Here is a 15,028-nt window from a genome sequence, read left to right as displayed (position 1 = left end):
TGCAAGCTGTGGCGTACCAAGTAGGTTAGGCTACCACCAGTGTCTAAATGGCATATGTGTGGGACATAAACTAAACAAACACAAAACGAGTGCTCCCTGTCCTAGACGGACAGCATCACCATGGTTATTTGCTTTTTCATCTGCATCTTCTGGGAAATCTGGTGTTACATGTCAATCCATAACCAGGTACAGTACCTAAAAAAAACACACTTATTTTATACATAGTCTATGGGTCTTCTGGCATTACGGTTGACAATGTAACCTGATTCAAAGTGCATTGACATTTCCCATCACAGACATAATGCAAAGGTGATTCCCTAGTGACCAATTGTACTGTAGGTCAGCGTCTACCCTTTGAGTCGGACAGTTCTGTTCTGTGTACATCAAAAACTAAGCTAAATGTAAACAATAATGTTTTGGAGAGAAAGTGGCCTTCACATTGTCTGTGCCCAACGAGTGTACTGTATTCCCTCAACTCACTGGCATGCCAGAGCTATTGCTCTGCTGCGTTCCTATTCCACACTGTGTCTCTCACGCACATCTGTCTCGCTGAATAATGTCTGTGCACAGCACAGTCCAACTCACAACATCATTGGTAATCAATTATACTGTATTGGGAAATGTCATAAGACTAATCAGACAGAGAGGAGTCTAATACACAGCAGTGAAATAATCCCTTAATCCTTAATAAGCATAGTTAGGGGCAAATCAAAGATAATGTATGGATTTGACCTCTGTAATCTCTGTAGCTTTCCCACCGCATTGGAAAAGCTACACATGTACCAGTAAATCTATACATTTCCCATTTTTCCACATTTACAGAGATATACAGTATGTACTGCGTATTACATGTATGTCAGTGGTGTGTTGGTGTGGACTAGTATCTGTGCAACTCAACTCCTCCTCCGTCCTCCCTACAGGACAAGACCAGCGCTCTGAGCCTGAGCAACGTGGCGGGGGTGTTCTACATCCTGATCGGGGGCCTGGGCTTGGCCATGCTGGTGGCGCTGGTGGAGTTCTGCTACAAGTCCAGAACCGAGTCCCGCCGAATGAAGGTGTCGACCGCGCGGGCCGCTGCCGCCTCAGCCGCTCAGGCGTTTCACTGCTCAGCCTTAGACAGTGGCGATAGCGCCCCCTACACTGAGCTGCAGAGCTACGGCCTGTACGCCAACAACACGGTTAAGATATAAGGGCAGAGCACAGCCACGGGGTAGGAAACGCTGTGATGATGATGATGATGATGATGATAATAATGATGATGCTGATGACATCTTCCTCACCCCTGCCCATCTAACCGTGACCACAGTAGGGCCACTCACACCTTCACCGCAGTGCAAATGCTCTCCTGTACCTCTCTCCCTCTGCAGCTCTGTGGCTTACTTTGATCAAATTTTCTGTGGCCTTATCTTTTTTACTATTCTGTGCTAAAGGTTCAACATACAATACATTGCACACTTACAAATGCCTATGAGCGCACCCATAAATGCACACATTTACACATGAACACTTTACTTTGTACAGATACACAGATAAAAATGCAATTGTACAACACAGGTAAAAAGGAAATTTGTATCAAAGTTGTACTTATCACTTTCCTCTGCTTATCTCTATCCTTCTCCGTCTGCTACTTTTGCTGACTGTCTTGCAATGTACAGTATAGGGCCCATTGTAGTTGCACATTGTATATCTGTATCCCATAAGGCAGGCCTGGTGTTTCATCTCTGCTTTAGCCTCAACTACTTTCTAATATTACATATTGCTTCTCCTGGACCTGATAACCCCCATATACAATAATAATCTAACTATGTATAACAATAATCAAACTAGAAATGCTTGAAACTTTATGCGTACCCAGTGTTGAGTCTGGCAGATAGGCCAGTGCAGAGTCCTGCAACGGGTCAGGGCCCCGCGGGTACCCAATAAATACTATATATATATATATATATATATATATATAGTATTTAGGCTAAAAGGTTCAAACTTAATTTGGCCGAGAACCATCACTTTAACCAAAAATGGACGGATGCTTTCGTTTTCATTTTATCATCTCATGCAAATTCAATACCACTACGTTTAATTTGCCAAACAGTATCAGTTGTTAAGATCGACAATAGGTGCCAATGAAAGACAGGAATTATCAAGTATGATTAATGTTGTCATTTTATCAACTGGCCCCTGCAAGCATGGTCCCTTGCCATTTTGTAATGTAACGTCCTATAATACAAATAACAGTATTCAAATGCTGGACCACTTCCTAAATCAGACAGGATGAAATGCTTGTTATGCACAAAGCAAACATGAGTCAAGGAGTCATCTTCTCTGTGTGTTTTCAAGTTTTTAACGAGACACCTGATCCATATGCTTATGAGATGGTACCTTATTAGTCCACTCGCCTTTATTCTGTTTGGGTTAAAAGCAACAATGGGGCAGATCCAATTAGAGCGCACCATAAATCTCCAGTCCCCACGCAGTCCAAACAGCTTGGACTGAATCAAGCTGTCTTCGCTGAAATCTAATCCGTTTTAGAAATGAGACGTAGGCGGACGGGAAATGCACTGCAACACACACACACACACACACACACACACACACACACACACACACACACACACTTTGCATCATTAGCTCCAATTTCAGGCCCACTGGCTTCCATTGTAATAATCTGAAGAATGAAGCAATAACAGCTCTGCTCCGCCTGATACCAATTGACGATGTTGATGTATGTCGTCCCATGCCAGAGAGTGGCGCTCAGAGCTACATGAAGACAATGAAAGCCAATGTCCTGTGACTTTAAGAGGAGAATTCCAGACTACCCATTTTCTTTAATTTGATATAATATCCCAGAACAAATCCACCGCAGGTCCGATCGCGAGCGGTGGGGTTTACCAGTAAATCGCTTATTTGTATCGGTCGAAAAACATTATTTTGTCGATAAATTTGGGACACAAACACTGAGTATTTAACTCATCTACTGCCAGAGAAATTACATTATAAAAGCCCTGACTGCCAGCGATTTTCCTTTTTTCTAACCTTTTTCAAGTATCACAGAATATTTATCTCCTGTATGATCGAGCCAATAAGCAATTTACAGTGTTGTTGCTTGCCAACAAGAACTGATCTTCATGGTTGAAGATCAGTTCTTATTGGCAAGTATAGGCTTTCAACTCAGGCCAATTTCTAACAGCATCACATTGAGGTGCTGTCATTACAGCTGCTAGTGCTCATCTATTTATTTGTTAAGAGGCTAAGACCAGAGGTGATGCATTTTGCTGAAACATACATTTGATGGTGTCGTCTTTGTTCTTGTACAACAGAGAGCCCCCTTGGGGGATATACATCATACTCTGTTCACTGCTCGCGCTAATCGGTGCATTAGTCTTCCCTGCTCCTATGGGGATAAACACATGTCTGTGAGTCAGATTCTAGCCGACAGTCAAAGCATAACATGAACCCTAACGTGATGCTGTGTGTGTGTGTGTGTGTGTTTTACCTTCCCACAGCAATCCATCAACGATGCCCTGCATTGCTCCTCACTGACAAGGATGACGAGTGGCAACGGCAGCGGAGGCGGAGAGAACGGACGCATCCTCGCCCACGACTTCCCCCAGAGCGTCCAGACTTTGCCCAGTATGAGCCACACCACCGCCAGCATGGGACTGGGCGCCTCCGGCATGTGATCATCACCAGACTCTGGAGTGTGTGGCTGGGCTGTGGTGGGGGGCAGGGGGACTGGAGGTGGTGGCGGAAGGCGCGTTGACATTTTACAAACATGGCTGCCCGGTTTGACCCCCTCCAACGCTCTGCCCCACCCCGCATCTACTCCCCCTGGCTGTAGATCTCTGCCCCCAACCTGACCCCGTAACCTTACTGCCAAAATGCACTCTTGGACTCGCTGACTATTGTTAACTTTTGAACCAACAGTCTCCCATGTTTTTGTTTCTGTTTTTTCACAGACAAGATGCTTAAAAAATAAAATAAGGAGAAACAAAAGGAAAAGGAAGACGTGCTGCAATAAGGAGGTTTTTGACATTTTTTACGATGTCCATTCATGTTGAGACAATAAAAAACAATGGACGAAAGGTAGAACGTGTGCGCTGTGCCGCTGTATACGGACTTGTCGATTTCACGCCTACATGTGCAATATTCTCACCTCCACCTCTGATCTACTTTACTACCTACACGCCATCTGAGGGCTGCGTCATTGTGACCTGTTTCTTTGCACAGAGTCGGTGGAGGAAGACAAAAGAAACGCTTTACGGCCGTTAATCAGGATTTTACATTGCGTTGGGAAAGCCTCCTGTTTCGTTTCGCCCTTGCTCTGACGGTTTTCAGAGAACGCCATACTCTGAATCACTCATCCCGTTATGGTGTTGTGTCCAGTTTACATTGTGATCATTTTACGCAAAGAGCTTCATCAAAAATGTTGTTGATATAATTTGTCCTTGATACAGGTCCTGTTTAAATCTGAGATAAACTAGCCTATGACATATTCACATTGCTGCTACATCACCATTTTACACACCATGCCTTGTCTTACAGTAGATGACATTTCACACTACTTGTGTGAATGCACGTGCGCGCACGCACGCACGCACACGCACACACACACACACACACACACACACACACACAAGCCAAACACTAACCATTTGGTTCAGTAGACGGTTTGAGATACTGACGGTTTACTGACAACGATGAGACTATCATTTCAGTCTGATCTTGAATATTGACCTTGACCTGTATTCAATATGAACAGAGAAGAGAGAAGTGACGTGAATGCATTCATACATTCATCTGTGGCTATGTGCAGTTCTGAGTGACCTAACACTGTATTTAGTTCTCTGACAGTCATAAATCCACTTTTTGCAACGCCCGCTAAAGGACAGTAATACAAGATCAGAACTTCCTAGAACTATTCTCACAGCACTTTTTGTATAAGACTGTCCATCCTACTGTGATGTCTTTTCATTATATGGCTTTAATGCTTGTTAGTGGCTAGGGATGGGATGATAAGAGATATTATCGTTTATCATGATAAAAAACACTCACGATAATCGTATCGTGGAGATTTAATGTATCGTGATATCGTCCTCGGTCATGCACTGGGAACAATTCACTTTTTATTTGCCGAGCTGCATATCCGGTACCATTTAAACCCTCTATAATTGGTAAAAGGTACTTATAATATACGTACTTGATACAGTCTTTTTTTCACTCTCTATCAAATGTCTTAGGCGACGCGTTGTGAGCTTGTAGATCGGCTATTTTTTGGCAAATGTTCTGCACCAGGATAATGAATTATGATTATCGCTATAATATCTTAAATCGCAATTTCTCTTGTCACAATAATCGTGATATGAAATGTTCATATCGTCCCATCCCTATTAGTGGCATGTCCCATGCAGATTGTGTGTGACTTATCAGTGGAAAGTAGGCCTCATCTCCCCGTTGCTAGCTGGTACAAGAAAGGAGGTAGGATTTAAACGTAGGCAAAGTATGATCAACAAATTTATACAACCTTTCTGGCCTGGACAATATCAATAATTTAGTCTCAATCATCATAACGGTGTCATGAGATGTTTTAATATTGTGTTATGATAAATTAACCCAACAAACAAAAGTTTGATTTCTGATATACGTGATGTTAATGCCATCTGAAACTGAGGGGTGGATTCACAAAGAATTGGGGTCGCTGAGAGCACCATGAATTGTGCATTACTTGTACCAGCTATCTGCCCTGTCTTAAGGTTCTATTCACAGAAGGTGTTGCACAAAATAATAATGCCAGCATAACAGAAAGTTTCACAGCCGCAAAAGCCACACGATCCTTTCGTGAATTCACCCTTAAATGTTCTAGTTCCATACAGTATCTATAGTGCTGTAGACATATACTGTAGGCCTATTATTGGTCATATTTATTGATATTGGAAGACGGTCTCCATCATGACCTCTCCTATATTGCCCAGCCCTAAAGTCTCTTTAATCTATTGATTATTGGACACTACACTCACAGCAAAAATTGCATAATGGCTTGTTTTCCCCAAGAACTCTCTCTTTCAGCTCATGGTAAACAGATTAGGATGCAGGCCCTGGAAGGGAGTAAGCGGTGAGATGTCACAGGATTCAATATGTTTTTAGTTAATAGTTTTACTTTTTTCTTTCTAGGATTGCAGGGGAAGACTTGAATATGTCATGAGCCATGTGTCCTCTTGTTAGTAGATTAGAGTTATCCAATAATGTTTCTTTTCATTTTGTTCTTTTTTTTGTTTGTTTTTTGTTAGGAGGAGTGATCCAGTCACCTCAATTCATATTCATTTTGGTTTTTGATATTTAAAATGTAGTCAAACAAGGATAAGTTGACTGTCAGTGTTTCTGTACCAGAAATACGTTTCAAATCAACATTTCCCGATGCGGACCATGTCTCATTTTCATTGATTATAAGTTATGACTGATTCCCACATGATCTGTATACTATAAGTCTGATGGCGGCAAGTCAATATGTGTGGCCGTCACACCTCTCTGCTATCACCTCGGTCGGGTGAACCTCACAGCTTCTGGCGGGGCGTGCAACTTGTTTGGAATGTGATTGGATGACTCCGGATACGAGGACACTTCATTCATTAAGTCTTCCCCTGCCATTGGGAAAAAAAAGTTTACTCACTGATTCTTAAACGTAGTTCATGTAGGTGAATTTTTCACCACTTGTTTGATGTTGCAGTCAATGTGGAGTGCTGTACAGCAGCTGTTTCATTGCCTTTACAGACAGGGGTAAGGCTACCACTCAGACATCACTGCCACATCTGTGCGCTCCTACTGTGTCTGCCCAACATGCGACACATTTCACACTTAATGGAAGCAAAACAAGCTGTCCCTGTTGTTAACTGAAATGATACATACTGTACCCCACCCCTATTATGTACATATAATAGGCTCTTGTCTCCTCCGCCGGTGGAGTCATGTTCTTCCCATAATGCCTCACTGTACAGTACCTAAATTGGTTGGAGACACATCATCTTGTACTTTATTCCTTTGTTTCTGCGGTTGTGGTTTTCCTTTCTCTGCAGTTGTTTTAATGAAAGGCTCAGCACAATGCTCTTCAGCGGAGGGTTTACCTTTGGAAAAGTCTTTTATATGCCACATCTGATTTGTAAAGAAAAGACACTCCATGTTTGTAAAATGGATACGCAGCGTTGCAGAGTTTCACAACGTGTTGCAGACTTTGAAGGGTGTAAAAAGGCAAATAAAAAAACAACAACCTATAAAACATACACTAATGATTTTGAATAATCTGCAGTAATGTATTTTAAACCCATTCAAACCGGTCTTTAATTGGACATAATCATTTGTTTTCTTTAATTGATTTTTCTTTAAAGTGACAAACGTTGTTCACCAGAGCCCTCATTATAGGTATTATTTCTCTCTCTGTTGAAACATGTTTCAGAATTGGAAACAAAAAACAACAAAAAAACTATTGGAAAAATATAGGGGGGGAAAAATATACAGCTACTAAGAAACAGACTTTTGTGAAAAAGAAAAAAGTTTTCTAGCCAAAGTGTCTCGGAAAGGAAACCATGCTTTTGTAACTCAATAAAGAAATAAACTCTGCTCATTTGTTTGCCTTTTCGTCTCAGGGGAAGGATGTATCTCTCTCCATGATGCCTGCAGCAAATGGGACACGCCGTTAGACATTTGTTTTAAAAAGTGTCGACTTGACACTTCTTTCCATTAGCCTTACTGACTGTGTTATGTTCATTGTAGTGTGTGAATTATTCACGTACATGTAAAGTGGAAGTAAGTTCAAGTAACCCAGTTTCAGGGGAAAGCTTTGTGGTCGCCACCACACCCCCTGATTCACATACACACGGAGACTTAGCTCCATTCTTTTTCATAAATACTGGATGGGAAATCTCTACAGTATACTACCGGTAAACGGTATGTGAAAGAGAAAGAACTATCTGCAGTCATAGCTAGAGAGGGGGGGGGGGGGGGGGACATTTGATGTCAGTGGAAGCTTCATCCACTACTACTGATTTGTAGAGTTATGTAAAGAGAAGTACATAACTGAATGATTAGAGAATTATTGTAGTACAGTTTAATGAGTTCATTGTGTGTGTGTGCGTGCGTGAAGGGTTCAATCTGCTGGAAACAAAGAATTAAATGGGAATATGTCTTGTTTTATCCCTGTTTCTATAGTCAGACTGATTTAAATGAATGCATTTCCTTTTTGTGAAATGTAGACTGTTATGGTTATGTATTATGTACACATTAACTTAGCATATATAAGAATCTGATGCCAAGTATTTGAGCGGTGGTCACACCGTCTCCTATACGTGGCCGTGTGTGTATGCGTGCGTCTGTCTGTCTGTCTGTATGTAGCCTGCAATACCTTTTCTGACCACACATGTTAAGGGAGGGGCGCTGTTGTTCAGCCTCAGGCCAGGCACACTCACATTCACACGCACACATACACACGCACGCACACACACACACACACACGCAGCCTCCACCGCTCAGTTCACACGAGTGTGATTTTTTAAAATGTATATATCTTTCATTGTGGTATTATCAAACACAAGCATCAAACATATCGGTATACATTTCTCAAAAGTCAATACAGGTGTTTAGTGTTACATGTCATTGTTGTCGGGTGGAAACCTTGTCCAAAACCATTCCTTTTTGTATATCTTTTTGTAATTATTTAAAATAGTGAAAATAGACGATCTACAAGGTGTGAGGTGTTGTGTGCTTGTAGATCTGCTATTTTCACTAGTTTTGTGTGACAGTCTTGTGTGATGCAGGGCTTTACTTTACGAAAAAACATACAAATTTGAAACTTTTAGATTTGAGGTTTCTGCCCTATACTGCCTCCCCTTGGCCAGCCGGGGCCCTCCCCATGCCTGGCAGAGGGATAGATGGATAGATAGATACCTATCCCAAGGAGGAAAATCAGTTGCCCAGAGGGAGAGAAGAGCCCAGGATTACAGTTTAGGCACTGGATGAAAAAATGGGTTACAAAATCGTGGGATAATAATTATTTAAAATAATAAAATAAAAATGTATAAATTTAAAAGGTATATTGTTAAGAATCGATAAAGTAACACAAAACACTATTGCAATACTCAAGTGTAGACCTATTGTTCCTTTCTATTATGGCAGTGACTTGGCAGGTAAACCTCCATTGGGACATTCCTTACAGCCCTCACAGCCCGTCCATCCCAAAAGTCATATTTGTCTAATGCCTCATTCACACTACAGATATATAGTTGAACGTTTTGCTTGGTAATTCAATGTAATCTCAATGGAAACCAGCTTTAAAGGCTGGATTCCAAGGACAGCCGACATGCCCAGCCTTTAAAGCTGGTTTCCATTGAGATTACATTGAATTACCAAGCAAAACGTTCAACTATATATCTGTAGTGTGAATGAGGCATAATTCTTCCTCTGCATTTCATTATTGTTGTTAAGAGGGGTCGCTAAACGTTATTACAGTGGTAGGCTACCTCTGGTATGAGGCATGTTTTTTTTTAAATAGAGGAATAAAACAAATCGATAGGGTCGTATAGTAGGCTAGATATTACTGCAAGCTAATGCTAAGTGACCTAAGTATAATGGTTATAGGTTATAGACATGCAGGAAAACGTTGCTTTGAATGTCTCTCTCTAACACGCACGCACAAGATATAGCCTAGATGGGTGAAGTCGCCCATGGAAATATGTTGTGCCAGGTCCCCCGTAAGAGTAAGTGTAAACTGGCTATTTTTGAGTATTTGAGTATTTTTAAAAATATAAAATAATGCTCACTGCTCAAGTGTTTAAACTGTTCCTCATTTTGCTGGGAACACACCAGAAGAAAGAATAGAACTGACACATACGCTGGACATCAGGTGGAGGACCAACAGTGGGCAATGTAAAAAATTGATGAATAAAAAAGCTCCCAGTCAAGGCTGTATCATAGATTAACGTTTCAATCATAGATTAACGTTTCGACACAAGGTCTTCTTCAGAAAGAAGCCCTTGTGTCGAAGTCGAACGTTAATCTATAATACAGCCTTGACTGGGAGCTTTTTATTCATCATCGGTGTTATATTTTACATACTGTAACCCACTGGAAGCCCCACAAGGATCCTTGGGGGTCCCCAGACAGACCCCACTTTGAGAACCACTGACAAAAGAGGTCCAAATGAGATCTGAACATACAGGAAGCACTACTACAGTATATCTTTAAAATGTATTTTGGAATTTCCATTTCTGCTCAGCAGAAAATAATGAATAATTTGATTATGCAGTAGGCCTAGGACATAATGTATGCGATTGCAAAGGACTGATGATGCTTAACCTTAATTATTCACAGTATTTTTTATTGTATTTAGAATTGTCTTGTGCTAACTGTATAGAATAGACCATTGGTAATTAAGGATACTAGAAGCTGGGCCGCCCGGCCAACTCGGGAACGATGTAAATAGGGAATGAATCCCCCGCCCTTTAATGCAAACCCCATTATACCTGTTGTCATAGAACCCGTTTTGACCATCTGTTTGCCTGTGTCCATTTATGCCCATATATGGAGATCACTGCAGATATAGTTCTGGGTCCATTTTATGCCCATATGCCCATATATGGAGATATCTGTCTATTTGTGTCCATTTTATGCCCATATATGGAGATCTCTGTATCTGTCCGTCTGTGTCCCTTTATGCCCGTATATGGAGATATCTGTTTATCTGCGTCCATTTTATGCCCATATATGAGATCTCTGTCGCTTTTTGTTTGTTTCTTCTTTAAGCAGAATACACACCCTGCTTAAATCTGCATCATTCAAGTCATCCTCCCAGTCCCACGCTTTGTCGCTTGTCTTATGTTTGTTTTTGTCTCTTTTATTTTCTTTTTTGGAGCGGACCCCATGAATGCCCCATCCTTTAATGCAAACCCCAATATACCTGTTGTCATAGGACCTGTTTTGACCATCTGTTAGCCTTTGTCCCCACCCTTTAACACTTGGGGAGCCAAACGCGTTCAGGGACGAGTTATGGCCACTAGATGTCACCCTGCCACAGGAAGTTATATCGTCGAGGGACGAGTCAACAAATAGTTAACTTTTCGAGACCACAGCTTCCCTTTGCATGCCCTGAATCCATTACGTCACCCAGCCAGGGCAGGAAGCCCCCTGTCTCTCCCCACACGGAAGGATTTTACATGGCTTTAGATTCTACTTTGAAACATAAGAACGGCTTTATCTGAGAATGAGGTAAAAACAGCCCCATGGAGGCAGAGAGCTGATTGTTTTCACGGCGACACTTTACCGCGAATTTACCGCGATTTTTTTACCGCGAGTTTCGCGAGCGTTTGTAAACAAATGGAGTACCTCCTCAATCTTCTCTGGACACGCACGTGCACACTCACGAAGCTTGCGGGGCTCATCAAAACATAACGTAAGTCAATGGTGGCACCAGCAACAGCTATAAATGTTATAAACCTTGGCCGCCCATGTGTTAATGCAAACCCCAATATACCTGTTGTCATAGGACCCGTTTTGACCATCTGTTTGCCTTTGTCCCCTTATGCCCATATATGGAGATCTCTGCACACACAGTACCGGTTGCGGAAAACTCTGATGTCACTGTCAGACATCAGCTCCGCATTCGGGGATTCATTTTATGCCTATATCTGGAGAAAGCGTGTGCCGGTGGGAAGAACGGTTCTCGAGATTCACATACATACATACACATTCACAGAGATTTTTTGTTGACTCATGTGGCGTACGTGATGTCACAGCCTTTTATGAAGTGATGTCACAATGAGTCAGCGCTTGCGCCGATTTCCTCCGGAACAGCCTGATGTCAACAATCAGCTCGCATAAGGAGATTCCGAACGTTTCGCGCCGGTTTCGGAAAACCGCGAGTCGGGTCGGGTCGAGGCCCTGCACTGCACTCCGCGCGGCGGCGGGGAACGCGCGTGCCGAATCTGAAGCCGGTGGGACGAACGGTTCTCGAGATACGTGGATTACAAACAAACAAACAGACAGACAGACAGAGATGTGTCGCATTTATAGATAGATTAGTTAAACGTGATCACCACCAGGTGTAGCCTAACCTTTTTATTGAGGCAAGCGAAGACAGTGTGCAGATATCTACTTCTCTGTGCATTGCGATTGCAAAGGGGGGGCTGCGCATTATTTCCTGTGACTTGACTTTTTTTTTACCACTTGCTGTCTGCCAGGCAGATTTTGGGCTAGAGTAGCCTTGAATGCTACTGTGCAGGGACGTGCTGGCCATTGGGAAAAGCGGGACAACTCCCGAACGGCCGGTTCATTCCCGGCCGGTCCAGGCCGGCCATTAGGAAAAAAATTAACTGTTTGCACAAAAGTAAAAATTCAACTGTTTGCACAAAAGTAGTGAAAACAGCCGATCTACAAGCACTGTTTTCACTAGTTTAAATCATTTTTTAAATGATAAATACAAAACAAACGGTTTTGGACATACAAGGTTTCCACCCGACAACGACGAAATATAACTAATGTAATTGGCCCACTGGCTTGTCACTTGTCATGATCTGAAATGGCAAATCTTTGAGTAGCAGCATCTACTATATCTCTCTCTATAGCGTGCAAAGAGGGCCTCTCCAATTCTTTTTCCCGGGCCGAATCAGGGGCCCAGCACGTCCCTGCTACTGTGCACTTATCTGTGAGGCAAGAGTGTGAATCTGCCACTCAAATGGTGTTGGGAAGTTGACTAAACATTCATTTTTGCTGACTTAACACAGTTATGGGTCCATACTTTATGCTCCAGGCAGGGCTTTAGCGAAAACTCATTTTTGGTGGCCCGCAAAGAAAAACAACCTTGTTTTTTTTTTTTTTTCGATGAATCTAGGCCTACGTTTATTTTTTGACAACTTCTCTAATATGTTTTTGTTGTGATTGTCTGCCCCTGACACTCATGGCAAAATGCCGCAGGCATAGCAAATATACCAGTAATATATTCATGTATTTTTGTCACAGCCTGCTCCTCAACTTTTTCCATGTTTGTTAAACATTTATTTCCCTGCTTGTTTTAGGACTTAGGTTTAGGTATTATCTCTTGTTTACTTTGTAACTGTGTTTAGCATGTTCTGTGTCTTGGTCTGGGTTCTGTTTGGCTAATTCTCCAGGTGTTTCTTGTGTATCTTATTTTGTAATAATGTTCTTGTGCTTTCTGTCTACCCTTATTTGCCATCACCTGTCTTGTCTCTTGTCTCCATCCTAATTATTTGTTAACCCTAGTCACCTGTGTCCTGTTTGCCCCAGGCTATCTCTGTTGATTGACAGTTGATATTCACCTGTGTCCTGTCTGTGTCTATTTATGTATTGTAGTATAGACAGTTCATTGTCAGTTTGTCATTTTAGTGTCAAGCCTTCTGTATCACCAGTTCAAGTTTTGTTGGCCCTGTTGGTTATTAAGGCCATGTTTACATGTTGACACGTTAGCGATCGACCAAGTGCCATTGGTGGCGTTGCGTTTCAGATACTGTAGACCAATCACTGTAACCATTTCCATTCTACTTCCTATCACAGTTGTTTGTTAACACCGATGTAATAGCTGTGAGCCGACGTGAGCCATGGTGTCACATGTTTTTTCGTTTTCCCCCTTATTGTCTGTTTACATGGAGACACGAGATGGAAGTGGGTTTCACTTTATTGCGGTTTCAACCCTCGAAAATGCTGTTGGTGAGTAAACGGAAGGCACATCTGATATTTTATCGTGTCATTTTCTCTCGAGACCATTTTCGTCTAAACCTTTTGAAAAACTTGCCTGCCAGCATTTGGGTCCTATTATTCTACACTCATACCCTGACAATTTTAAAGTTAATACATACTATTTATGAAAACATTTGTTTGCTTTGGAGCGATACGTCTGTTTTTGTTTCTAACTGAATTCTGGGAATCACAGTTTCAACAGACAATGTGGGACTGTGAAAATTCTGATTTTTGATACATTAACATACTCATCATATCCCAAGTGTAAATAATGAATGACAACAAAATCTATTACTCTAGTCTAGGATGATGTGGGGGGATTTCGGTGTTCAAATTATATTATTTGTGTATAAAAGAACTCCTTTGGACAATATTTCAGCCTGATAACATTCAGAAAACCCAATTAATCTAATGAAATGAAAGATCTATCCAGTGTTTGTGGACCCTTTGCACATCACAGCCCTGCAGTTGGTGGCTCTGCCACTCGCACTTCTTCATATTAACTGCAGATGAATGGCCGTCAATGCAGTTGTGGCTTTACATAAATGAAAACGTACAACTTTATGGTGAGTTGTAATGCGGTATTAGCATTATTGGTAATCTCACTGTGCTGTTGCCCGGAAGGGGTACCCAGAGAGCAGCCGAATGGGACAGTCGATCACTGGGAGATGGTGTTTACTACTCTACTCTCCAAGATTAACAATTTATTTTTTAGATCCTCCTCAATAGGGTAAACGGGGAAAAAAAGTTTCTGCCAGCCTCGCTGGAGGAGAAAGGGAAAGCTGGCATCCTGCGTCCTCCCTCCATCCCGCCCCGCCACCCCCGACCGCTGTCCCCCATCTGTCCATTGAATTGGATGAGAACAGCGGGCCCGGAGAAGATGGATCGAGGTAGTAAATAGGCACTGGAGAGAGAGGAGCAGAGAGGGAGAGATGTATGGCGACCCACATTGCCTAAGACAGAATGACAGATGAGGGTCTTATGGAGAAGGGCTAGTCACCGCAGCGATCAAAGTTGGGGAGCCCCCCCGGACAAAGTGGGTGGCTCGGGGCCAATCGGCGTGTTAGATGAGGTCAAACTCAAAGGGACAAGGACATAACCTCCATTTCAATGTAATATTTTACTCAAAACACCACAATACCATGCTTGTATTTGTATTATAAAGCAGGAGTGTTCAACAAGGCTTTATTTACATATTTATATATATATTAGGGCATTAACGAAAAAGTCGACAAGTCGACTTCAGTACACAAGTCGACTCCCACCAGAGAAAGTCGAAAGTCAAAGTTGAAAAAACATT

At 42.1% G+C, this 15,028-nt stretch overlaps 1 protein-coding gene across 1 annotated transcript in view; it reads left to right on the top strand.

The window, feature by feature from the left end:
* The window catches only part of LOC308301494 (glutamate receptor 1-like), a gene marked incomplete at both ends in the record, with an annotated part of 88,180 nt that extends 84,503 nt beyond the window's left edge, over positions 1-3,677 (top strand). Inside the window, 2 exons of the mRNA XM_080745490.1 lie at positions 921-1,055; positions 3,501-3,677. Of these exons, the coding sequence (XP_080601616.1) occupies positions 921-1,055; positions 3,501-3,677 (312 nt within the window). The remainder of the gene's footprint in view (positions 1-920; positions 1,056-3,500) is intronic.
* Positions 3,678-15,028: the final 11,351 nt, after the last annotated feature.

This window comes from Nannobrachium achirus, assembly GCF_963921795.1.
Source record: "Nannobrachium achirus genome assembly, chromosome: 17".
Classification (NCBI taxonomy): domain Eukaryota; kingdom Metazoa; phylum Chordata; class Actinopteri; order Myctophiformes; family Myctophidae; genus Nannobrachium; species Nannobrachium achirus.
The sequence above is the reverse complement of the archived record's forward strand: the minus strand, read 5'-3'. Positions and strand labels throughout refer to the sequence as shown.